The sequence below is a fragment of the Jaculus jaculus genome, chromosome 9 (genome assembly GCF_020740685.1).
Source record: "Jaculus jaculus isolate mJacJac1 chromosome 9, mJacJac1.mat.Y.cur, whole genome shotgun sequence".
Taxonomy (NCBI): Eukaryota; Metazoa; Chordata; class Mammalia; order Rodentia; family Dipodidae; genus Jaculus; species Jaculus jaculus.
The window spans coordinates 43,073,036-43,100,199 of NC_059110.1; the positions used below are offsets into that span (position 1 = coordinate 43,073,036).

Genomic DNA, 27,164 nt, shown 5'->3' on the forward strand with positions numbered 1-27,164 from the left:
ACCTTAGTTCTAATAGTGTTTGTTTGACGAATTTGGGAGCCCCCATGTTAGGTGCATATATGTTTAGGATTGTAATGTCCTCCTGCTGGAGTGTGCCCTTAATCAATATAAAGTGACCTTCCTTATCTTTTTTGACTAACTTCGGACTAAAGTCCACCCTGTCTGATATTAGGATAGCAACCCCTGCTTGTTTTCTAGGCCCATTTGCTTGAGACACAGTCTTCCAACCTTTCACCCTAAGATAATGTCTATCCTTTGTAGAAAGGTGAGTTTCTTGGAGACAACAAATTGTAGGATCCTGCTTTTTAACCCAGTCTGCAAATCTATGTCTTTTCGTTGGGGCATTGAGACCGTTGATATTAAGAGATATTATTGAAAGGTGTGTATTTATGTTTGCCATTTGTGTGTGTGTGTGTGTGTGTGTGTGTGTGTTACTTGTTCTACCTGTGCTCTCTTCTGTTAACTGGTATTTGAGTATAGCTGGTTTTTTCTAGGTTCCTTATATGTGTGCTTTTCCTTTTGTTCAGCATGGAGGATTCTATCAAGTATTTTCTGTAGAGCTGGTTTTGTCTTCAGATACTCCTTTAACCTGCTTTTGTCATGGAATGTCTTTATTTCTCCATCTATTTGGATGGATAACTTTGCAGGATAAAGTAACCTTGGTTGACAGTTGTTATCTTTCAGAACTTGGAATATATCACTCCAAGCCCTTCTGGCTTTAAAAGTTTGTGTTGAATAATCTGCTGTAATCCTGATGGGCTTGATTTTGTAGGTAACTTGATTTTTCTCTCTAACTGCTTTCAATATTTTTTCTTTGGTTTGTGTGTTTGGAAGTTTGAGTATAATGTGGCGAGGAGAGTTTCTTTCTGGGTTTTGTCTGGCTGGGGTTCTAAAGGCTTCCTGTATCTGCATTGGCACCTCTTTCCCAATTTGGGGAAAATTTTCCTCTATGATTTTGTTGAAGATGCCTACTATGCCTCTGGAGTGGAGTTCTTCTCCTTCTACTATGCCCTGAATTCTTATATTGGATCTTTTCATCGTGTACCGAATATCTTGAAATTCCCACTCATACTTTTCTATAAGTTTGTCTTTCTCTTTGTTGGACTGCATTAGGTCTGCCACCTGATCTTCTAGCTTAGATATTCTGTCCTCTCCCTCATCCATCCTACTGGTGAGATTTTCTACAGAGTTTTTTATTTCATTAACTGTGTTCTTCATTGCTAGTAATTCTGACTGGTTTTTCTTTATTATTTCTATTTCTCTATTTATGTCTTGTATTGCCTTCTTTATTTCATTAAATTGGTGTCCTGCCTCTTCTTTGATTCCTTTGATTTCCTCTTTGATTTCTTCTTTGATTGTTTTCATGTGTTCTTTGACCTCTTTGAACATACTTATAATTATTCTTTTGAACTCTTTCTCACGCATTTCCTCTAACTCTTTCTCACTGGAGGACATTTCTGATGCATTAATACTTTTAGGTGGATTTATATCGTCTTGCTTTTTAGTGTTTCTTGTGTTATAATGTATATATTTTTGCATCTTGGATTAAGTTAATGCTTGGATTTTCTAGCTAGCTGTCTATTCTTAGCTGTATCAATTGATTTGATGTAATATATTTTCAGGGTAGGACCTTAAGGTATTAGGTGTGGCTCTTAAGACTCTCAGAGTATCTACAAAGATGTTCTTAGGGGTTGAGTTTCCCTGCTATAGGAGTATTCAAGCAGGCTGAGTGGAATAAAATACTGGTAGATTCTAAAATTTAACTAAACACTGTAGACATTCAATCAAAAACAGCCCCGAGTATGTATGCAAGAGTAGTTATTATAATGACCAGATCCTCTATCAATAAAGAGGTTTAGATTTCTGGTCTGTTGAGGTATCCAAGTCAGCTTGTGACCAAGTGAGACCCTTTCCTGGTGCAATCCCAGTTACCTTGGGTGATTGTGGTCTCAGTCAAGTTGTTGCCTGGGTCGTCGGGCTGCTGTTCTGATTTCTGGAGCTGGGCACTTGCTTTTCCTACGGGGCAAACTGAGCCGCTGCTGCCGCCTCTGCTGCTGTTGTAGCTGCCACCCCCGGAGCCACCACCGCTGCTGAAGCTGCCGTTGTCGTGTCCACCGCCGCTGCTCACCCCGAAGCCGCTGCTGTGGGATCTGCCACCGCTGCCGCTCCTGGGTCCGCTGCTGCTGGGGCCACTGGTACCAGTGCTGGAGCCGCTGAAGTTGCTGCCGAATTCTGCTCCTGCTTGGGTCCCGCTGTCAGCCCACGTTGGCGTGGCCGGTCCCGGGCCGCTGCTGTGTTCGCTGGAGCTGGGTTCAGGCGGCGGGGGAGGGGAGGGAGCCGCGGCTGCTCTGGTTGTATCGCTGTTCCACGTGTGCTTTTACCTCACGGTCTGCTCCTCCCTCCGTTGCTCGCTGCTGTTCTCCCCTCACGTTTCCTGAGTTGCGGAGAGCGCGGTGCGAGGGGAAAATCCCGCACCTGGCTTATCCTGCGGCTCGAGCCGAGAGTCCGGCGGCTTCTGCCGCTCCGCGGCTGCGGCGGGTGGCCGAGCCGTCCCGGAGCCGCTGTTCCCGCCTGTGCAGTCTCTGGATGCTCTATAACTCTTCCACTTCTCCGCTGCCACCTCAATTTCCTATACACCTCACTTTTTAGTAAAAGTGTGTATTTTGCTGAGTTTTTTTGGTCTTTTTCCCCCCTAGGCTGCTTTGGCGTGGTACCTACGCCACCATCTTAACCGGAAGTCCCGAATATATAATTTTTAATGTTTTAAGAACAAGATTAGCAATAGTAGAAAGCTGGAAGTGGTCCTCAAGGCCAAAGCTGCTACCATTGTGTGTTAAATTACATTTTAATGCTTTGTAAAAATCAGATAAATCCTTAAAAGCCATGAAAGAGTACACATAGGGGGAAGTGAGAATGCCATTCAATAAGCACATACTATTCTGGCTTGATGAGATTTCACCTTTCTTCATTTTCAGAATTTTATCTGATTTATCCAAGTGTTGTCTACTTGTAGAATATATGTAAATAACCACCATGCTATCATGAGTAGGGATTTAGATTTTCTTGTCTATATTTGTTTGCTTTGGTTTTGATTATGATGTTCACTCTTAAAATAAGTAAGACATATTTGAGGATATAAAATATGATGAGTGGAAAAGAAATACTACTTGTCCCTTTTTTCTCTTCCAAATGTAAGATCTGAATGACTTTTGGACAGCACTAAGGTATTGTCCATGTTGATCAGTGAGTGTTGCAGAATGGAAAAGTATCAGCACAGCAATGAATTCATGGGAGATTATTAAACAGTTTATGCAGAGTTCTGCAAGTGAGAACTGAATGGAAACTCAAGAAAGAATCTATGAGTTGGAAGGACACATGCATACAGAATAGGAGGGAGAAAGGGTGAGCCATAACCCTCATTGGTTTTGTATCACCTCAAGTGAAAATGATGGGGATCAGTGGCAAGGTTAATTGACATTTGTCAATCCTAATTGGCTGGCCATGCTTTGGAGATGATCTCTCCATATGATCATAGTTCCAAACAGGAGCTAGAGAAGAGGCCATAGCAGCTACTGCTGCACAAAGGCAGCTGTAATATTGGTGAAAATGGGGACCCGCCAGTACCAAACAAACAGTAACTTCATTATTCCATCATTTCTGCCTCCCAAAGCTCACACCCATTTCTCTAAACTTACAACTATTACCTGGAAATTTATATTTAAGGAACTTTTGGGAAAGGTAGTTCTAGTTTACTGATAAGACAACACACAAAGCCTATACCTGGGGACAATATAGTTTTTCATCCCCAACTAGTTATGCTTGAGAGTGAAATGGAGAACTATTAACATTTCTATCAGGACAACAGCCACAAATCAAGATGTATGAGCACATTAACATTCTCTACACTGCTTTTACTTCACACCTGGAAAGCAGGTGCTGTCAGAAACCTCCGTGGGAATAGTGCAAGGTGCTTTCTTAGTAACTCATGGTAGGTTCTCTGAGGGCTTCTGAAGGTAGACTGGGCCCAAGAAGCCTTTTATTTATTTATTATATTTTTATTAATTAGCTTTGTACTCAGCGAATACAGTCAATTTGGTACCATTATTAGGCTCATCCATTACCTATCCCCTCCCCTTGGCCCCTCCTTATTGAGGTATATGGGTCATGCATTCTGGAGTCAGCCCAGAGTTATGGGTAGGATAAATGTCTGCATATCATGACCCAACATGTGGCTCTGACTTTCTTTCTGCCCTGTCTTCCACAAAATTTCCCTGAGCCATGTTAGGCTCATTTTTGGTCTGCTTCAGTGATGAGGTGTTGGTGGCCTCTGGGTCTCTGGATTTCTGATTTGGTAGGAGTGGATTTTTCTTTGTGTTGATCAATATCTGTCCAAACAACTCATGGTCTCACCTACTTAGTAGCAAATAACTTGTTGTGATGCTCACACAAGTGCAATGATGGCACACAGCCATGGTGGGAAACCACCTGCTCTTGATTTGGCTAACTGATCCCCTCAGTGGTAAGGGACCCATAGCTGAAGCTGGGAAACAAGTCAGAACCATATCCAAACCTAAGCTAGTGCTCCACTACTAATTGTGGGCTACAAGAGGGCCTGCAATGATTACATTCTCTATATAAAAAGTAAGGGTCTCTCATTTGTCTGATGCTAACTTACTCTCCATTGGAGAATCTGCTTCTCTTTTTCAGTCAGATGTAGATCCTAAGGAGAGAGCCACACCATCATACCTCAAAAGGGCCCCAGCTTAAACTAAGAACAATTGGCAAAACAAGCAGGAAGTCCTTTATAAAACAGAGATTTTGCTGGGTGTGGTGGCCCATGCCTTTAATCCCAACATTCAGAAGGCAGAGGTAGGAGGATCACCATGAGTTTGAGGCTAACCCGAGACTACATAGTAAATTCCAGGTCAGCCTGGGATAGAGTGAGACCCGACCTCGGAAAACCAAAAAACAAACAAACAGACCAAAATCAAAAAAACAAAAACCAGAGAAGTTGCTGATAATTTGTAATTTTTTGAGGACTAGAATTTTAGGCTCTACTGAAATGTCTCATGAATATCTTTGGCTTTGTTCATGAAGGTGAAGTTTCTCTTTAAACAGTAACAAATGAAAACAAATATGCTTTGTAAAGAATTTCTGTACATTAAACCATTAACAGATGTTGGTGTGACTGTGATTGGGAATGAGCTATAGCAACTTGTATGAGCTTTGCTTTTCCTGTGAATGAGCAATGCAATGTCATACCTCACTAATATCTTCACCCAGAGCAGGGAAACAACATCATATAGTTGTACCAGGCTGTCACTATGCCTATTTGGAAAATTTTTCAAACACCCTATACAACATACCTTTTGAAAACAGTTTTGTAATTATTATAATACAATAATCCATATAAAGCATGGATGTGTGGCTCACAGAAAACAATAAATATAATTTGAATTTGGCTTTTATTTGGGAGATAAGATCAGTAATCTAATACGAAAGATGGCAAAGATGTGATGCTAGGAAGCTGCAAATCATATGAAAGCCTTGCAGACATTGCCAGAATGTGCCTTTTAAATAGATTTTCTAATGTGCCATATATCTATTGCTCTTAGGAATTTATTTCCATGATTTTTTCTTTCCCTTGGCACTTGGCCCACCTAAGCAGGTGTACTGATTTGTCAGCCTATGACTTTAGCAGAGTAAAGTTATTTACTCAGTCTTAATGTATAAATTTAATTATCTTATATCTACTTATCACCTATCTACATATCAATCTATCCACCTAACCCCCTCCCTACCTAACTGTGTGGGTTCATATAAATGTGTTTGTTTGTGTATACATATATATTAATGTATCATATTTCAGGAAACATGCGTGAGTAAACCTAAGTGGAACACTGATGTTCAGAGAAGAGCCGATATTTGGTGTATTCCTCTGCACATATGTTATCTCACAGTCCACTTTCTCTGTTCAAGGTCTCAGGCTACTCAGTACTCTTGGATATTGTGGGTGAAAGATGCACTTCATAGTCCAATTTCAGTTATCTTATAATCACCCCAAGGAAGGATAAATTTATAGCCCATTGATTCTCAGACCCTAGTAAAAGTTTACTATTTCATAAAATGAGGGATAAGATGAAAACAAATGTGTTCACTGTAAATATTTAATACTTATTAGACTATATTATCCATACATTTTTATTATGTCCATCACTAGAAGAATGGGTAATTAAAATGCATTTTTGAGATCATAATAGAACCAGATTCATTTCTCAAATTAAAAAAATAGAAATAATTAATAGCTCTACTTCCCTCAGATTTTTGTTGGTGGTGAGTTGCAGGGCCAAAAATTCCAATATTCTAAAATCTAAAAGTAATGTTCTATACCATAATTTAAACCTTAGCAAATGAGATTGTACATTGAAGCATTTAAGTATACCCATGTATGTGAATATTATTGTGTATTCTATAAGACATGGTTGATAAATTTTAAAGTCCAGCCATCACAAATCATTCACATTTTTATATTAAATTTTCTAGAACATTGAAAAATATTTACCATCCATTACTTATAACTTACTATTTGTATATACTATGTTTTGTGTTGCATATATCTTATTACCTATAATTTTTAAATGATATTTCTTCTCTACCGATCTGATAGAATCTTAAGGAACCTCTAGAAGTTTTAAAGCTTCATGTCTCCATTTTTCTGTCAAATATTACATTAGTTATTTTTTTAAATTAACTTAAAAAGTATTGAGTTTCATCATAGCATCTTCAATTTTAATTGTTTTTGTGCAGAATGAGAAATAGAGATCTAGTTTTATTCCTCATATGTGAATATCAAGGTTTTTTTTATCAGCAACATTTGTCAAAGAAGCTGTCTTTTCTTCAATGTATTTTTGAAAACATTGTCAAGAGTTATATGGCTATAGTATCAGAAGTTTATTTCTGAATCTTATATTTCATGGTGTATATATCTGTTTTTATGCCAACATCATGCTATATTTTTGTCATTATGGTCCTGTAGACTTGAAATTAAGTATAGTCACATGTCTGACATTATTCTTCTTGCTTAGCAAGGTCTTTTATGTTTTTGTAAGAATTTGATGATTAGTTTATTTAGTTTTTTGAAGACTGTCTCTAATATTTGATGCAACTCCATTGAAAGCATAGGTTGTTTCCATAATATAGCCATTTTCACAAAGTCAACTCTGCTTCTCTATGAATACTGTAGGTCTTCCCATTGTCTAGTATTTACTTTAATTTCTTCTTTGATTGATTTAAAGTTTTCATTGTGGAACTCTTTCACTTTCTTGATTAGGTTTATTCCTAGGTAATATTTTTATGTTATGTGACTGGGATTATTGATTTTTTTTCTTTCTTCTTACTGTGTTCAAGATTGATGTACAGAGAGCTACTGATGAAATTATTTATCAGGTTTAAGCTTTATGGTCAAGTCTTTAGGGTTCTTTAAGGACAGAACTATACCATCATCAAGTAGACATAATTCCTTTGCTATTTATATCTCTTTTATTTCTTTCTCTTGACTTAGTGTTATGACTAGTTTTGGCTATACTTCAAACACTGTATTAATAAAAGTGGAGAGCAGGGAGTTCCTCGTCTCATCCTGATTTAGAGGAAATGGCTTGGGTTTTTTCCACTTAGTACAATATCAGCTATAAGTTTGGGAATGTACCCCTGATTATTCCCTGTATCCTAGCTTCATGAATAGAAATGTTTCCTGCTTCATTTGGTTGCCTTATGCATTGAATGTCTAATGCACAAAAAATATTTGCAATTTTAAGTTTCAGATACTATTAGATAAATTACAGCTAGTACCATTTCAGTCTAATATTTTTGACCTTTTGCATATTTTATCCTCCAAATAGATGAAGATATATGCTAAAAGATGAGTTAACTACATAAGCTCTGAATTTAAATATTTTTATAAATATATATAAATTCTACTAATTACACAATAGAAATCTAATGAGTATTATATTTAGGATGAAATATTCTCAGCATTCTGAAATAATTTATCAAAATAGATGATATCATAAACATATAACTGATGTTATTACATGCTACATTTTATGTAGCAAAAGAACTTTAAAATTATTTTTAGCTAATATACATAAAGAGAATAATACTATAAACAAGAATTCCAAAAACTTGCACTCAACTTTGTGAACTGTTTGCAAAATAATTATTCAGTATATGCTAGTTGAGTTATTAATCCAAAATCTAATATAATGCCTTTTATTGATTTTAATTTATAATATAACAATCTAAGAAAATCATCCCATTGTAGTGATATTTTGACTCTTTCTATGTTCTGAGACAAATTATTCCATTGCACATTAACTGGTAACGATAGATACAAAAATCTATAAGCCTATGATTTTTGGTGTTCCCATTCCTTATTATATCTATAGTACAAAAGCACAATAAATGTCACATGTATTGCGTGGAGTGGGAATTAATACTCACCCTCTCTCCATCATGAACACCAAAACTAACATCCCTACAACTATATTATAACCTGGGAAAATAGAGAGAAATGAATTTAACCAAAATTTTATAGGACATGAGCATGTTTAGACCTGAAGAAAAATACATTTTATGTCTAGGTTGGATCAAGAAAGGGAAGTTTTATTCAAAAGTGATTGAAAGGAAGTTTAAGTTTGAATATGAAAGGCTGAGAGGGAACATCAAGTAAGCCTGTCTGCTGGAAATCTGTGGGCTCCTGATGACCTTCCTTGCTGGAATAAGGGTCTAATGATTTATCACCAGGCAGGTAAAGTAGATGAAAGATTTATAGGGCCAGATCATACACACAGATAAGAAAAGAGAGATTAGAGGCAGATCCTTTTTTGTTTGTTCATTTGTTTTTTGGCCTACTTTGGCAGAGAGAGGATCTAGTTCCTCTGATCTATGCTAGAAACGAGAAAACAGATTCTAATTCCCATCACACTCCATGCTAGGCTGAGGTGGGGTGGGGGTGAAGGGGAGTGGGGAGAAGAGAAGAGCAGGAGAATGAAAAGCAGAAGATAGTCAGAAATACCTTGCTTTTAATGCTTCCCCTCAGCTCTATTTTATGAGCCCCCATTGTAGCATTCAAATTTGTTTATATTAGCATGTTTATTTAAAAAAATAAGAAAATTTATTTTCAAATAATAAAACTTTCTCATGTTTTATATATATTTATTTATAAACTTTAATATGATGGTTTCTTTCATGTTTAGACAGATGCTTGTATTTGAGAAAACATAAGCAAAAAGTTGCCTGTACTTCTGTTTGAATTATACAGTGCTATTGTTTTTTTCTTTTTCTTTTTGACATGGTCAAGTCCCAGTTACCTGGAAATATTCTCGACTTAAATATCTGTAGCATGGTTTTGACAGAAAAAGAAAATATCTCTTTAGGTCATAATGGTGAGAAAAGCTAAAGTGTACATCCATTTTTAATCAGTGAAGTTTGTAATCACCTTAAAAACAACAGGTGATTAACAATAAAGGTTAATTTAGAAATGTCCTGAGGCCATTATATATTGAAATAACCATATGATTTTAACTATGAATACTTCTGATTAATTCTATTAGCTACCATACTTTTCTAAACTATGGAAGGAACTTGATAATGAGGATGAGTCGGGAATTCAAAACTAAGAATGTTCTAAAACTGGGGCACCAATGTCTCAGATACTGTAAGCGAAGGCCTAGAGCTAAGGATGGGTATACAAATGCAAGATTAGAAAAGTGACAGTCACTTCCTTCATTCAGGCAAACTATTAGTTCACCAAAAGCGCTGTTAAACCAGGATGATAGTTTGCCTTGTTTTAAAAGCATCTAGATATCTAACATATACAAGAATTTTTAATTTTTTTTAAATCTCCAAATGCAATAGTTTCCATCTTTTGAATCCAATATACTTCAAGGACCTTACATTCCACACTTTATTGTATTTTTAAAATGATTCTCATTCTCATATTCTATTTGATATAATTGATTTGGTAGGATATAATGCTTAAACCTGATTGCTCTTAAGGAAAAGTGATTCTTCTTAGTGTTCTAGAGGTTGAGAATGACAGGATCAAGTGCTGATAAGTTTGACATCAGATAATGCTCTCTTCCTGTTAGATGGTTTCTTGCTGTGTTCTCAGTGATGAGGGATTAAATGGGATTTGTGGAGGTGTTCTATGTCATTAAGGATCTATCCTCATTCTTGGGAACTCTGCCCTCATGAGCTAGTCACTTTGCAAAGGCTCCTGTTGCAAATACTATCACTTCTAAATTAGCATTTTCACACACAGATGTTGCTTGAATACAAATTTACAGACCACAGGATTCACTAAAGTAGACAGACAGGAAGGTCATTTATTCTAATGTGGATGGTACCCAGAAGGTGGAAGGAGAGAAGGCTGATAAATCCAATCAATAAGAGGTAGGTAGATTATTGACAAATAATTGATACTAAGTAGATAAGTGATAGACAATTAGATGATACATGGGCCTCTAGGTAGGGGATTCTAAGAAAGAGAAGAAAGAGGCAGAGGGAAGAAGGATAAGATGAAGGAGACAAAACAGAAAGACAATGACACGGGAAAATATGTTGATCTGGGAAATAAAAATATTGTCTTATGAATTATTTGCTTTTAAGAAATTGTGGGGGTATGTGTAAGAGAAAAATAGTACTATAAAGGTATATTTTAAGTATTTTATCAAATGCTAGCTCCCCAGTACATTTAAAGACCTCCCCTCTATTGTCTTTGACCTCAGCATAATTGTTTGTGTTTTCTAACTGGGATAAACAAATTTTTCAATATCCTACTTCCTTTTTCAGACAGATCCCCCCAACACAATGACTCGACTATAACATGATAATACACTCACTATTTCTTTACTCTACAAAAGTATCAAAGTCTCTGTGGTGGTTTGATTCAGATGTCCCCCATAAACTTAAGTGTTCCCAGCTGATGGAGATTTAGGAAGTAATGCCTTCTGGAGGCATTGTATTATTGGGGTGGGATTTGGGTATTATAGCCAGTTTCTCCTTCCCAGTGTTTGGCACACTCTCCTGGTCTTGTTATCCACCTGATATTGGCCAGGGTGTGATGTCCACCCTTTGCTCATACAATCATTTTTCCCTGCCATTGTGGAGCTTCCCCTTGAGCCTGTAAACCAAAATAAACCCTCTTTTTGTTTCCCATAAGCTGCTCTTCCTTCAGTGATTTCTACCAGCAATGCCAGCATGACTGCAATAGTCTCAAACATACTTTTTTTATTTTGAAACATTAATTTAGATACAGACTCTTGTTTATCCCAGGCTTCCTTGGAGGAAAATTTCTATGTAATCAAGGGTGGTTTTGAACTTCTGATCCTCCTGCCTCTGCCTATGGAATGTTGACAATAAAAGCATGCACCCCCATGCCCAATTTTATATGTGGTTAGGAATGAAGCCCAGGGCTGCCTTCATCTTAGTCAAGAACTTTATCAACTGAGCTACATCCCAAATGCTAAAACATGCTGCTTTACATACCACTTACTAAGCGGTTACCATTTCTTTCTTGGGGAAACTTTTGTCGCATCACAATGGTTGACCAGCACTTCCTTCTTAAAATTTACCTTCTTGATTTTCATAGCTGTTTTTTTTTGTTTGTTTATTTTATTCATTTATTTGAAAGTGACAGACAGAGAGAGAAAGAGGCACAGAGGGAGAAAGAGAGAGAGAGAGAGAGAATGAGAATGAGAGAGAGAGAGAGAATGAGAATGAGAGAGAGAGGGGGAATGGGTGTGCCAGGGTCTCAAGCCCCTGCAGACGAACTCCAGTTGCGTGCACCCCTCCCTTGTGCATCTGGCTAACGTGGATCCTGGGGAATCAGATTGGGCTTCACAGGCAAGCCCTTAACCGCTGAGCCATCTGTCCAGCCCACAGCTGTGCTTTTTTATTGTTAGCTTATTGTCTGAGTGGAAGTGATCATTTCTTATTTCCTAAAAAAGTGACAATCAAGCTGCAATATCAGGCTATATTTCATTCTGCTTCTCTTACTATGTACTCTGGATCTAATATATCAACCAATTCCTTAATATAGATCCATTATTAAGATTTAAAGGCTAAAGTCAGTGATATAGTACTAAATAATTCAAGAATGCCAGACAAGTTTTAAGAATAGATATTCCCTCTATTCCATGAGTGTCAGTGACTTTCCTTCAGTAATGCTTATAAACATTTTTTTGTTTATTTATTTATTTATTTGAGAGTGACAGACAGAAAGCGAAAGAGACAATTAGAGAGAGAGAAAGAATGGGTGTGGCAGAGCCTCCAGCCTCTGCAAACGAACTCCAGACGAGTGTGTCCCTTTGTGCATCTGGCTTACGTGGGTCCTGGGGAACTGAGCCTTGAAACCAGGTCCTTAGGCTTCACAGGCAAGTGCTTAACAGCTAAACCATCTCTCCAGCCCAACATTTTTATTTTTCCCCTCATTGAGATCTTTATCAAAAAGTTGGTCTGCAAGTCAACTCCAAAGACAATGGCTTCCATCTTTAGTACCAATCTCCCTGATATTTCTAGTTGTACAAGGATATTCACATGACATGTAGTGCTCAGCCCTCCTGATTATCTCTTGCTAAACTGAACTAAACTCTAGACCCATTAATCATAACTCCTCTTTCCAGCCTCACCCCATAACTGTCAATAGTGGCTCCACTGTTTGACTCTGTAGATGTGACTATTCAAGACAATGCATAACCTACAACCCCATAGGGAATACCTGCAACCCCACTGAGGAGAGTCTCCAGTGGAATGGAGGGAGGGATAAGGGAAAAGAGGGTACCAACACATAATGTATCCATACAAAATATTTTGTAAATAATAATAATAATTTAAAACAGAAAGCACATACTGAAAATGAGATCATGCATTCTCTCTACCTCTGGCTTTTGAGGTTAAGAGCATAGGAAAACTGTGCTTCTCTCTTTCCCCCACAAGCATTCAGTGATCAGACACCCGCTTTATCTGGTAAAGATATCTCCATTCTGTCTAGCTCACATCTAAGACTCCTGCCTTGGTTTACTCAACATTGTTATAGTAGCTACTGCTTCCTTTTAAGCATTTGTATCACTCCTTTGCTCCTTGTCTTAGGCTAAGGCAAAATGATTCTAAAATGAAATTTTAATTTATTATTACTTTAACTAAAATTCTGGATCTTTTCCTTCAAATATGACTGTGTGTGACATATCAAAATGGTAAACCAATAGCTTTTGAGCAAGGTATATCTAAACCGAGGAGGCTAGCAGAGCACAGGGGGAGAAGCTGACAACAGTTCTGTTTTGTACTCTGTCATCAGGCTAACTTAAGAACCTTATAAATGTTCTTATGCTTTACACAGGAGCCCAGAAAGATAAAAATAATCTCCCAATTGTGGAATCATTCCACAAGTTAACTCTGTATCAGTTTATTAGGTAACAGCAAACATTACTTTCAATGTCTTTGAAATACACTTTTGACTGTCTTTAATAGGGCATAGCCCAAGAATGAAGAGACAACTAAAACTTCATTTGTCATATGTAGTAGCAAGTTTGGCATGTAATCTAAAATTGCAATCAGCATACCATAGGAAAAAAAAAACAGTAAATTTTCAGGATTAAAGGTCAAGATTTTCAAAAACAAGAGAAGAAACATAAGCACAAAATAAGGAAAATAGGCATAAATTCTGTGAGGTGATGAGTAAAGGAGACTATTCATCACTGAGGATTGATGACTGAAAATGTGGTGAAAGCAGCAGCTCTGGGCGGAGTGAAAAATTAACTCAAAGAAAGAGGCAGAAGAGTGAAGAGGAGAACATTGGACACGTTGTTATTGTCATGCATGTGCACACCTGTACATTTGTGGGTACACACATCACATCACACACCATACTACGTACTCTGTGCACTCACACACCATAAAATAGGTAAACATAAGTTTCTGAAATTTCATAATTTATGCTTCTGTCTATCTACAAAGCTTCTGAGCAATGACTGTTTCTTGTAGTGAGCACCTTTTCTGGATGCTTGAGTCCTGAAATGCCACTTGCCAATAAGGATTCTCCTAGGAAACACATGGTTCCAGACCAGCATAAAAAATATGCAGAATTTACTTTGGACAGTTTTTCACTACAATCAAGGAACTGTCAAAATTCCTTTTGGAAGGGACATGCACACCAAGATAAATTTGTATCTATGGCCCATGTTCAAGTACTTGACCAAATAGTAAAGAAAATGAAAAAAAATGCAGGGGAGGGAGAAGAATAAATAAAATTGACTAAAGGTTGATGCTTAGTGAAGGGAAGTATAGTGGATTTGTATTTTGTCCCTTTTATGAGCATGAAAATGCAGTTTCAGAATTCTTTCTCTTACATGATTCAGGTTTAGTGTGAGTGAGCCAAATTTGGAAAGTACAAGGCAAACTGGGACATGATCATTTTACCCTTAGAAGGTCATTCAGGGACCAGCACACTTGGGCACACATGTTGTTACTGATCTCTTGGCTCACCTGCTTGGCATGGAACAGTAGTTGTGCCTGTAATAAAAAAGAGCTCCTGCCTGGTCTTCCATTGGCTTTGCTTACTCCTGGGTCAGATCCTTATTCAGCTCCATGAAGGAGGGCAGCAGTTTATCTTGAAAGTCACTCCCACCATTGAGAATGCAGTCTTGAAGTCATAGCACTGGAAAAAGCTGCAGCTTATCTTCATGAATTTCAGCCCACTGTGTGTTGCAAATTGCATGGTCCCTCTAATAACCATTTGTACCCTAGTATTCTACCACTGTCACAGTCCAATACCACCTAACCACATGCTGAAGTAGTTTATAGAAGTAATAATCCAAGTAGTAAGGGGCTTACTCACTGTTCTTCATAGTGAATCTAATTTTCTGATCAAACTGTGTGATACACTTTGAGGAACAGGTATTCTACATAATATGCTGCTCACTTTCATCTATATTTGAAAAATACCCTTAGTAGTCAAAATAAAATAATTGCTTATGTTGACATAAAGGCTTCACATTCCAGTCTTGTTTAACTCAAGTCTTTTTCCTCTCTGGCCTCTATTTTTCATTTTTTAATATTTTTCTTCCTATAATGTAGTGTTGTATATCATGTATAATGTATATATGCACGATTGTGTGTGTACAGGGGTATGTGGGGGATACATATTTGTGTGTAGTCCAGAGGCCAACTTTGTATAAAATCCTCATAAATGCCACCTACCTCCTTTGAGGTTTGAGGATCTTTCATGATTCTGGAACTCCTAATTTAGGTAGATTGTAGGTTATACAACACAATTCTCACTTTACTTTCAATACAAGTGTTTATGTCTGAATTTTGTAGGTATAGGTAAAGATAGGTAATAAGACTGGTAATTTCGTGAGTCCCAAAGAAAGCAGTGTGTGGAGATCATAGCTCTTACCAAGGATGCATGTGAAGACATAGAAACTAAATTATGGCAGGGTAAGGCTTATAGAAACATACATTTATAGACTATTGCTATATGTTAGAATTAAATGATTCTGGAAATGAGATTAATAATTACCTGTCATTTGCCAGGTCCCTCATTTTCTTTAAGTGCTTTACACACAGGAGTTTACTGGAAAACAGTGTGCTTGTGAGGACTGATGAAATCCAGGCAGAGACTCACTGCAAAAATAGTCATAACAATGTCCAGCACTCCTGTCTTCTTGTACCACATGGACTAGTGCAGACATGAGCTTGGAGTAGGCCTCACCCTTCATGGAATTTTTAAAGAAATAAAAGCCTGAGAGCAGCAGTATATTTGTGGGTCAAATCATTTAGGGACTTTATGTTATACATTCAGAGTTGTCTCAAATGATGGACACAAGTCAAATCTCACAGACCTTGGAGATAGTCAAGAGCAAGAGCAGGCATCCTCTGCTGATGGGAGTGGATGTCCCTGGTCCTCTGCAGTGAACTGGAAGAGCCCATGGGTCATTAACAAGACAACTTTTCTTATTTATCCACATTATATTCATCAGTTACCAGGCTCTGAGCTATGTGATTTTGGTGACATTATCTCTCATATAATAACCAAAACTTTAGGGAAGTATTTTTATTGTACCTTTACAACTTACTAAACTGACACACAGGACACTCAATACTTTTTATCTACTATTAATTATCGTTTGCCAGCGCTGGAAGTGATACAGGTTGGAGTACTACAAGATTGAGTATAGGAATAACAGGAATGCAGGGTGGAGGTCTTAATTCAGAATACTAACTTTGGAAAATCAGAGGATTTGTTGAATTTTGTAGATTAGACAAAAGTCTCATCCTCTCAATTACAGCAAGTAGTTGTGAAAATAACCTAATTCTTAAAAGGGAAATTAAATGAAATATTTTATTTCCATTTAGAAATAATTATGTGTGTAATTAGTTTCAAAAGAAGAGGAAAAAATAGCAATTTTAAATTTTAAACTGTTCTTGGTTATTTTACTTCCATTGGCACTATTTTATCAGTGCCAAAACCATCTAATTACTGACCTCAGTGATTTAGGCTATTTCTACTTGTTGTAGTGGTAGAATTTAATATAAGAAGTGTAATGTTACAGATGAACTGAACTTTAAGGAACATTTGTTTATCTCATGAACAGAAGTGCTAGAGATGATTCCAAGACTATCATTCTATTCCTTCACAATGTCATCATACACTCATACTCTTATCTTCTTCATTAGGTTTACTACCTCACTGTGTCAGCAACCTGTCCTCAAGAAAGATGTAGCACTTTAGCCTTTAATATTCCTAGGGTACAAATACCATGTGTCCATTTGTAAGAGCTATAAATCCTTTCCAAGAACATACCTAACCACAGTCTTACTTTATAGCTACTTGTGAATTCATGTTTTTGTTTGATAGCATAGGAATTGAGTACTGGTCTAGAGGCCTAAACATAGGTATAAAACTTGGCTCACAACGTAAACATAGGCATATATATATATATATATATATATATATATATATATATATATGTATGTATATGCGTGTGTGTGTGTTTACAAATCTCTGTACTTCAATGTTTAAATATAAAAGAAACAAATAGAATAGCATCCTTCTTCCTTGGATCATAGAAATATATACTGAATTGCTACTTCTTTTATGATGATCTTCACTTTTGTGTTTATTCTTTAACTGATAAAAAACTGAAAGACGAGAAATTATTTGGGTATCTCTTGAAAGGGCATCAGTGAAAGTTTTATTTACATTATGTAGTAGTTTCTCTTTAAAGTCACCAATACGGTTTAGATGTTGTGACTGAAAACAGAAAATAATAATAAAGTTTAAGTAGCACCTTAAGTAATTTTGTATGTATTAGATTTTTAATCTACATGGCTAAAAGTCAGAAACTAGTTTCAAGCCAACAACATTAACTTCCTGGAGACAGGCTGACCAGACTCTATTCTACCCTCAGAACTGCTGAGTGCATGCAGAGTGTTTAAGTGGCTTGGGATAATTAAATTGATACTGATTTTGTTGGATTTCATTGTGAAGTTCCTCAGTTAACAAGTTGAAAGAAATGGAGAAGGAGAGTCTAATCTATTCAAATCATAAAACTCCATTTGCAGTACTCTTCCACTGGATATATTTTAATTCTGAAAGTGCCTTTAATGGTGCCAGTACAATCCAGGTTCTTTTTTATAATTCTTTTAAATTTCTCAGTTGCAACTATAAAATTTTCATTTCATTTCTGCTCTCTAAGATCTAGTCTCATCACTCAGGACTATTTTTGCTCACACGAATGTAGTGAAATAAGCCTCCAAAGTAAGGTACATTGCCCATAAATCATGAATTGTCTCTTTACACTAGTTTTCTTTTCAAACTTAGGGTTGTCAAATGGCCTTTATGCTCAACCATTTTCCCCAGAAAGAACATGAAATCAAAATTTTCCCCAGGAACACTCCTGCTTTTATAATATTTCTCTTTATCAAAAGAAAGTTAAGTAGTGTCTCTGTCTCTTTTCAAATGTCACTTAATCTTCCTCATTTTCAATAAAACATAGTTGAATAAACTCTATTTAAATTGCTTTTGTAGGGTCTTCAATGACATCGTTAACATTAAATCCAAAGGTTTGTCTGTCCTCACTCAGGCCTCATCTTATTTGACCTACTGTGTCATTTGCTGTGTGTTTACTCTCTTCTCCTGAAATGAAATGATTTTCTTGATTTCTAGTACTTTATAATTTCTCAGCTCATTCATTCTCTCTTGTCTCCATTTCTCTCAGGATTTTTGTTTATTGCCATTTCTCTGATGCATTTCTCTTTTGCATATTGCCTTCTTTCTGAATCTTTTCCCCTGAGTAATTTCCTTGAATGCCATGGTTTTCATTATCTTCAAACCTCCTTGGGCTACCTGGTTGCTAGCTTTAAGTAAGACCTGTCTATTATAGCTCAGACTGAAATTATGTACCTATATCTCCATGGAGATACCTAACAGGTAATGAACATTTGAAAAATCTAAATCTAAAATGATTTTTACTTTTCACACACCCTCAAAACTAAAACAATTATAGAAGTAGCAAGTACACTTCTCTTCATTTCCATTCTTCTCAGGAGATGCCATTTTTATAGTTAAGAAGAAAAAACACTGGAATTATCCTGGAATTCTCTGTCATTGCACATTCCACAAACAAACTTCAGACATTTATTCCTATACTGTTCGTTGCATTGTTGGAATTCATGAATCTAATGAAAGAAAACACTGCTAAGGAACAGGGAAAATCACCATGATTTTTCTTCTTCAATATTAATGGTTGTCTCTTGACTCCCTCTTTGTTTACAGTTGTGTAATTTTATACCTCTAAACTGAATCAAAAAGTAGAACAGTTTATTCTTTTGTTCAAACATTCCAACAACTTCCTATCATAATCAGATTAAAACCCTACTTTTCTTTTTTGTGGCAAGTCCGACAGAGTGCCATTTTTTTTTTTTTCATGTTAGAGTGAGAAGATGAGAGAAAGAGAAAAGGAATTGGCATGCCGGGGCCTCTAGCCACCGCAGTTGAACTCCAGATGCATATGCCCCCTTGAGTCATTGTGTTTGGCTTACATGGGATCTGGGGATTTGAACATGAGTCCTTAGGCTTTGCAGGCAAGCACCTTAACAACTAAGCCATCTCTCCAGCCCAAAAGAGCTGTTTTTGAAGTACTTAATGTTTGGATGATATAACACAATTGCATAATTTTGATCTCTTAACTATATCAAAGGGAGAAAACTCATAAAAACTGAAATAGTTTTTAGAATTAAAAACATCATAGTTCCAAAACTTAATCATATGGATAAAAATCATTTTCAATTTACACCACTTTTTCTAAATCAACCCTCAATCAGCTCAGTGTTTTTTCTTTTGGGTGGGGGATTTCAAGGTAGGGTCTCACTCTAGCCCGGGCTGACCTGGAATTCACTATTTAGTCTCAGGGTAGCCTCAAACTCATGGTGATCCTCCTACCTCTGTCTCCTGAGTGTGGGGATTAAAGATGTGTGCCACCATGCCCGGTTTCAGTGTTTATTTTTAAACCATTCTCAGAACAACTTTCTTATAATTGAAACAAAAGCATTTTGGAGACATATTTGCTTACATATTTATTATTTGAGCTCTTATTCTACAAACATGTTTTTGAATCTTCTAGGACATAATAAAAAGAAGACTTAAAGGGTTCCGTGTTTTCTCATTATCTATTGAAGCTAGTAGAATTTCAAGCATATTTTTATTTTAATATGCTTGAATGTCTGAAATGTTTAATCGTTTGAATTTAGCTTAATTTGATGTACTTAGTGCCTTGATAATTCTAATTTTATCTTGGTGGTTCACAAACAATAAGATATCAGTCTTGATTTAACCACAACTATTTAGTGAACTTTTAGACCCTGTTTAAAGGCTTTTTCAATGTCATTGCCTCCATGATGCTGTCATGTAAAATACGATTTCTTCCATACCTGAATTTCTACATATGGGTAAATTTTAAACGTGGATAATAAAAATATATATTTACTTTTAGCTGTTCTAAACTCTTGTTTAGATTCTAAATATCTCAAAGTCAACCCCCCTTTTATTTGGTAATTCTGTAATGGTTGTACCAGAGGTGTCAAATAATCTTTATTTGTAATAAAATAATCTAAAGAAAATTATACCTAAGAGATACCCAATCTTGTGGAAAAACAAATTGTCTTAGGTTGTTGGCACTAACTATGAAAATTTGCTTTTCTTCATGCTTCTTTAGCAAGCTCCATTGCCAAGATTGGCTCGGATCCTCTTAAATTTGTGCATGACACTGTGGAGGAAACCACAGACTGGATCTCTGGCTTCTTTTCTTTGTTGTCTGACATCATCTCATCAGAAGGTGACGAAGATGAAGATGATGGGGATGAGGACATTGATAAAGGTACAGAAAGCACAAGGTTATAACTAATTTCAGGGACTGCCCAAAGTAGCACTTGGCCAGGCTTAAGTAAAATAAACTCACTTCTAAATATGAAAAGTTTAGCATTATGCTGCCAAAAATAAATTGGTCTCTATTTGGTTTCAATCTTATAGTTTATTTTTCATTATAGAAAAGCTATCAAAATTAAATGCTAAAGTTAGAGTAGCATTATCACACAGGGACTCTTGTTATATACCTTACAGTAAACCTGTAGCAGATACTCACAATTATATGCATCTTTGATGAAAAGTAGATAATTTCAAATTTATCTCTAGGAAGATTGAAATAAAAACAGCAAAACTACAAAGCCCATAAATGTATAAGCATGTTATTATCATAGTCAAATAGCAGTAACCACAAATTAAAAGCACAATCAAAAGGGTAAATTTATGGAGGCAAATAGAGACACAGGGAAGAAAAACATATTCTAAATGTCATAACAATTGTACAGCTCTCATATAATGAATAAAAAACAGAAAAAAACTATATATAAGATGTTATTAAGTAGATATGAAAAGATCAAAACATTAAAGGATGTGTTAAAGGACATGATTGTTTATTTATTTATTAGAAAGAGAAAGAAAGAGAGAGAGAGAGAAAGAAAGAAAGAACTGGTGCACCATTAACTTCAGCTGCTGGTAAGAAATCCAGACAAATATGCCACACTGTGTATCTGGCTTACATGGGTCCTGGGGAAACAAACCTGGGTCTTTTGACTTTGTAGGCAACTGCTTTAATCACTAAGTCATCTCTCCAGCCCTAAAGCACACTTATAAAGGTTAATCTTAGTCATAAAAGATTATGAATTGTTTTAGCTAATAGAAAAATTCACTAGAGTCTATCCTGTGACTTGATGTGAATTTATATGTGTTTTGACCCCAGTGAAAAGTCATAGTGTGCAAGAGAATATTGAAATTAATACGATATATGACCTCTAATGCATAATTTGGACCACTTCCACAATTTTATTGAATCCATAAAAATGAAATGATTTCAAATGAATGTATATAAACAAAGTTTATATATTGGAATTTAGGAAGTAAAGTAATATAAAAATCATGATTGCTTAATGTAATAGCTTTCAAAAAAAGCAAAAAAATGGATAAGTAATAAAATCATGTTGTACCTTGGGAAAAGTTTATCTAATTTAGTATTTTTGTCTTGGTTTAGGAGAAATAGAAGAGCCTCCTTTGAAAAAGAAAGGTTGGTTTTTCACTCTAAAATTATTTTTCTTTTATTGCATGTTGATTTGGAGCATGACTAAAATGCCTTTCACTATTGCTATTGCCTTAACACATTTTGATACAGAAATATTGTTGAATGTCTAGAACAAGGTTTATAGTTAGGAAGAAATACTAAATTTGTTTCTTGGAACTGAATCCAATGTTTCTCAGTTGATTGTTTATTAGATTCCTTAATCAGTGGATGTGTGCATATTCACTGATGTTCACACCAATGTGAGCTTGGGTTTCAGGAATAATGGGGAATTCTGAGGCCATGGAAGTAGGCCAGACATTTATGGAGTTTATGGTACTTATTCTCACCATTATAAGATTGCTGAATATAAACTTTCTTCATTTTTATGATTTAACTGTCCATGTTTTGCAGCTTAGGTGATGACAATGATACATGACAACAGCCCCTGTGTGGAATGCAACCATCTCAAAGTATAGTGATGTCAGTCATGATGCATTTTGTGGCATCTCTAAGCAAAAAAGTTATCTGGAATGCTTAACTGTGGTGAAGAGGGATTCCTTGTAGGGACAGAAAGGACTTCCATGACTGACCCTTGTAGTCCCAATACAAAGTTGAGAACATCATGCCTAGGAAATGAGTGGTCTCAAGAGGCAAAAGGAAGCAGAGAGAGTTTACAGAAAGTAGCAGGATCTGTTTCTGGATGGGATAGAGGTGGCCGTCCTGAGATATATTTGGTGTTAGTGAGACCAGCCAACACTTTATTGAATTGTGATTGATATGGTTCTTCTGTTCATGTCTGCAAGCAGACAGTTGAGTTACTTACTCCAGAATGTCTACTGGCCTCTGGAACTCTTTCTCAAGATCACTGTGCATTCAAACAGTAGGATCTACTATGGATCCTTTGCTGTGAATGGGAACAGTGAACTCCATATGAGCGAGGACACAAGTTGAAAAACAGCTGAGCTAGTAATGCACAAGTGAAGCCAAGCCAAGCAGACCTGACTCAAAAGTCAGAGTGACAACTAAAGAACTCAAATCACAATTCACCCATCAAGTTCAAGTTTTAAGTTCTAGATTCTTTTTTTTATTCAGTTATTTTATTTTATTTATTTGAGTGTATGTGAGCAAAAAGAGAGAGAGATGAAGACAGAGAGCGAGAATGGGCATGCCAGGGCCTTCAGTTGCTTGTAAATGTAAATGAACGCTAGACATATGTGCTACCTTGTACATCTGGCTTACGTGGGTCCTGGAGACTCAAACCTGGGTCCTTTTGGTTTGTAGGCAAATGCCTTAACCACTAAGCCATCTCTCCTGCCCTAAATTCTAGATTCTTATGTAAGCTTCTTGATGACATAAACAGGGTATTAAAGTTGATTTTCATTAGAAAGTCACTAGACATGGAGCTAGAGGAATGGATTAGCAGTTAAGGTGCTTGCCTGCAAAGCCAAAGGACCAAGATTTGATTCTACAAGACCCACATAAGCCAGATGCACAAGGTAACACTTAATTCGGGAGTTCATTTGCAGCAGCTGAAGGCCCTGATACTCTCAATCTCTCTCTCTCTCTCTCTCTCTCAAATAAATGAATAAAAATAAAATATTCAAATGAAAGTCACTAGACATAATCAAACTGTATTTAATGAGTTTTTAGTCACTGTAAGGAAAGTAGAGCTCATGTACATATTTATTTCCATTGGAAATGGTTGAGGGAAAGCAGATAAAAATATTTTACTTTCTTATACATTGATTCCCAGAATAGTGTATAATAAGGTCAAACTTATATATACATGAATACTTACTATTTAGTAAAAAGGTTTCTTCTTTTTTTGAATAAATAAATAAATTAAGTAAGTAAGTAATTTTGATTTTTAATTAATTAATTAATTATTTTTATTTTCACATTTTTTATTAACATTTTCCATGATTATAAAATATCCCATGGTGATATCCTCCCTCTCGCACCCCACACTTTCCCCTTTGAAATTCCATTTTCCATCATATTACCTCCCCATCTCATTCTACTTACATATATACAATACCAACCTATTAAGTACCCTCCTCCCTTCCTTTCTCTTCCCTTTATATCTCCTTTTTAACTTACTGGCCTCTGCTTCTAAGTATTTTCCTTCTGATGCAGAAGTCCAATCTTCTGTAGCTAGTATACACATATGAGGGAGAACATGTGGCACTTGGCTTTCTGGGCCTGGGTTACCTCACTTAGTATAATCCTTTCCAGATCCATCCATATTCTGCAAATTTCATAACTTCACTTTTCTTTACTGCTGAGTAGAACTCCATTGTATAAATGTACCACATTTTCATTATCGACTCATCAGTAGAGGGACATATAGGCTGGTTCCATTTCCCAGATATTATAAATTGAGCAAAAATAAACATGGTTGAACAGATACTACTAAGGAAATGAGATGAGTCCTTAGGATATATGCCTAGGAGTGCTATAGCTGGGTCATATGGTAGATCAATCTTTAGCTGTTTTAGGAAACTCCACACTGATTTCCACAATGGCTGGACCAGATTTCATTCCCACCAGCAGTGTAGGAGGGTTCCTCTTTTTCCATATCCCCACCAACATTTATGATCATTTGTTTTCATGATGGTGGCCAATCTGGCAGGAGTGAGATGGGATCTCAATGTAGTTTTAATCTGCATTTCCCTGATGACTAGTGATGTAGAACATCTTTTTAAATGCTTATATGTCATTCATATTTCTTCCTTTGAGAATGCTCTATTTAGCTTTTTTTTTCCTTGATGTAGTTGTGAATGGGTATGATTCTCTGATTTCCTCATCTGTGTATTTGTTGTTAGCATATAGAAATGATCCTGATTTCTGTGTATTTATTTTGTATCCTATTACATGGCTGTAGGTTATTATCAGCTCTAACAGTTTGCTAGTAGAGTCTTTAGGGTCCTTTATGTATAAAATCATGTCATCTGCAAATAATGATAACTTTATCTCTTCCTTTCCAATTTGTATCCCTTTTATGTGTGACTGTTGCCTTATTGCTATGGCTAAGAGTTCCAGAACTATATAAAATAAAAGTGGGGTCAGTGGACACCCTTATCTTGTTCCTGCTTCCAGTTTTTCCCCATTTAGTAATATGTTGGCTGTAGGCTTGTCATAATTAGCTTTTATTATATTGATGTATGTTCCTTCCATTCCCAGTCTCTATAGGACTTTTATCATGAAGTGATGTTGGTCTCTATCGAACTCTTTCTCTGCGTCTAATGAGATGACCATGTGAATTTGTCCCATTTATATAATGTATTATACTTATAGATTTGTGTATATTGAACCATCCCTGCATCTCTGGGATAAAGCCTACTTGTTCAGGGTGCATGATCTTTTTGATATATTCTTGTACTCTGTTTGCCAATATTTTGTTGAGAATTTTTGCATCTATGTTCATGAGGGAGATTGGTCTGTAATTTTCTTTTTTTGTTCTATCTTTGTCTGGTTTTGGTATCAAGGTGATGTTGGCTTCATAGAAGGAATTTGGTAGAATTCCTTCTTTTTCTATTTCCTGGAAAAGCTTAAGAAGCAATGGTGTTAGTTCTTCCTTGAAGGTCTGGCAAAATTCAGCAGGGAATGCATCTGGGCCTGGGCTTTTTTTAGTTGGGAGATTAATGATAACTGTTCTGATCTCCATGCTTGTTATAGGTCTATTTAAGTGATTAATCTCATCTTGATTTAATTTAGGTAGGTCATATAAATGACGGAAATCATCTATTTCTTTCAGATTTTCATACTTTGTGGAGTATATGCTTTTATAGTAAGTCCCTATGATTTTTTGAATTTCTCTGGAATCTGTTGTGATGTTACCTTGTTCATCTCTGATTTTATTAATTTGTGTCTCTTCTCTCTTTCTTTTGGTCAGATTTGCTAAGGGTTTATCAATCTTGTTTATCCTTTCAAAGAACCAACTCTTTGTTTCATTAATTCTTTGGATTGTTTTTTTTTGTTTCTATTTCATTAATTTCTGCCTTAAACTTTATTATTTCTTCCTGTCTACTGATTTTTGGTTTGCCTTGTTCTTCTTTTTCCAAGGCTTTAAGGTGAAGCATTAGGTCATTTACTTGAGACCTTTCTAGTTTCTTTTTTTTTTTTTTTGCATTTTTTAAATTTTAATTTATCAGTTTCCTTTTCAGAAAATACAGGCAGTTTGGTTCCATTGTTCAGGCTCATGTATGATCTACCCCCTCCCATTGGACCCTCCTTGTTGATGTAAATGGGTCGTGCATTGTGAACTTAGCCCACAGTTATTGGTACAATAAATGTCTCTGCATATCATGACCCAACATGTGACCCTGACATTCTTTCCTAGTTTCTTAATTTAGGCACTTAAGGCTATAAATTTACCTCTTAGAACTGCCTTCATTGTGTCCCAGAGATTTTGGTATGTTGTGTTCTCATTATCATTTGACTCTATAATTTTTTTTTATTTCCTTCTTGATTTCTTCATTGACCCATTCATCATTAGTAGTGTATTGTTTAGTTTCCATGATTTTGTGTATGCTCTATAGCCTTTCTTGCTACTGATTTGTAGTTTAATTCCATTGTGGTCAGATAGAATGCAAGGAATTATTTCAATTTTCCTGAATTTGTTAAGATTTGCTTTGTGTCCTAATATATGGTCTATTTTAGAGAATGTTCCATGTGCTGCTGAAAAGAAGGTATATTCTGCAGCAGTTGGATGAAATGTCCTGTATATTTCTGTTAGGTCCATTCCTTCTATGACCTCATTTAGTCCAGATGACTCTCTGTTTATTTTTTCCCAGGATGGCCTGTCAATTGATGAGAGTGGGGTGTTAAAGTCACCCACCACCACTGTTTGGTGTTATCTGTGACCTTAGTTCTAATAGTGTTTGTTTGATGAATTTGGGAGCTCCCATTTTAGGTGCATATATGTTTAGGATTGTAATGTCCTCCTGTTGGAGTGTGCCCTTAATCAATATAAAGTGACCTTCCTTATCTTTTTTGACTAACATTGGACTGAAGTCTACTGAAGTCCTTGTCAGATATTATGATGGTAACCCCTGCTTGTTTTCTAGGCCATTTGGTTGAAACACCATTTTCCAACCTTTCACCCTAAGATAATGTCTATCTTTTGTAGAAAGGTAGGTTCTTGGAGACAACAAATTGTAGGATGCTGCTTTTTAACCCAGTCTTCAAACCTGTGTCTTTTGTTTGGGGCATTGAGGCCATTGATATAAAGAGATATTATTGAAAGGTGTGTATTTATGTTTGCCTTTTTTTTTTTTTTTTTTTTTTTTTTTTGTGGTTCTGGTCCTACCTTTGCTCTTGTGTTAACTAGTATTTGAATTTGAGTATTGCTTGTTTTTCCCAGGTTCCTTATTGTGTGCTTTTCCCTTTCTTCAGCATGGAGGATTCTGTCAAGTAATTTCTGTAGAGCTGATTTTGTCTTCAAATACTCCTTTAACCTGCTTTTGTCATGGAATGACCTTATTTCTCCAT

The 27,164-nt window shown here is 36.2% G+C and overlaps 1 protein-coding gene across 1 annotated transcript in view; it reads left to right on the forward strand.

Annotated features, from left to right (window-relative positions):
- The window catches only part of Trdn (triadin), a 444,085-nt gene that overhangs the window by 65,993 nt on the left and 350,928 nt on the right, over positions 1-27,164 (forward strand). Inside the window, exons 4-5 of the mRNA XM_045159783.1 lie at positions 20,274-20,435; positions 21,645-21,677. Coding sequence (XP_045015718.1) covers positions 20,274-20,435; positions 21,645-21,677 — 195 coding nt within the window. The remainder of the gene's footprint in view (positions 1-20,273; positions 20,436-21,644; positions 21,678-27,164) is intronic.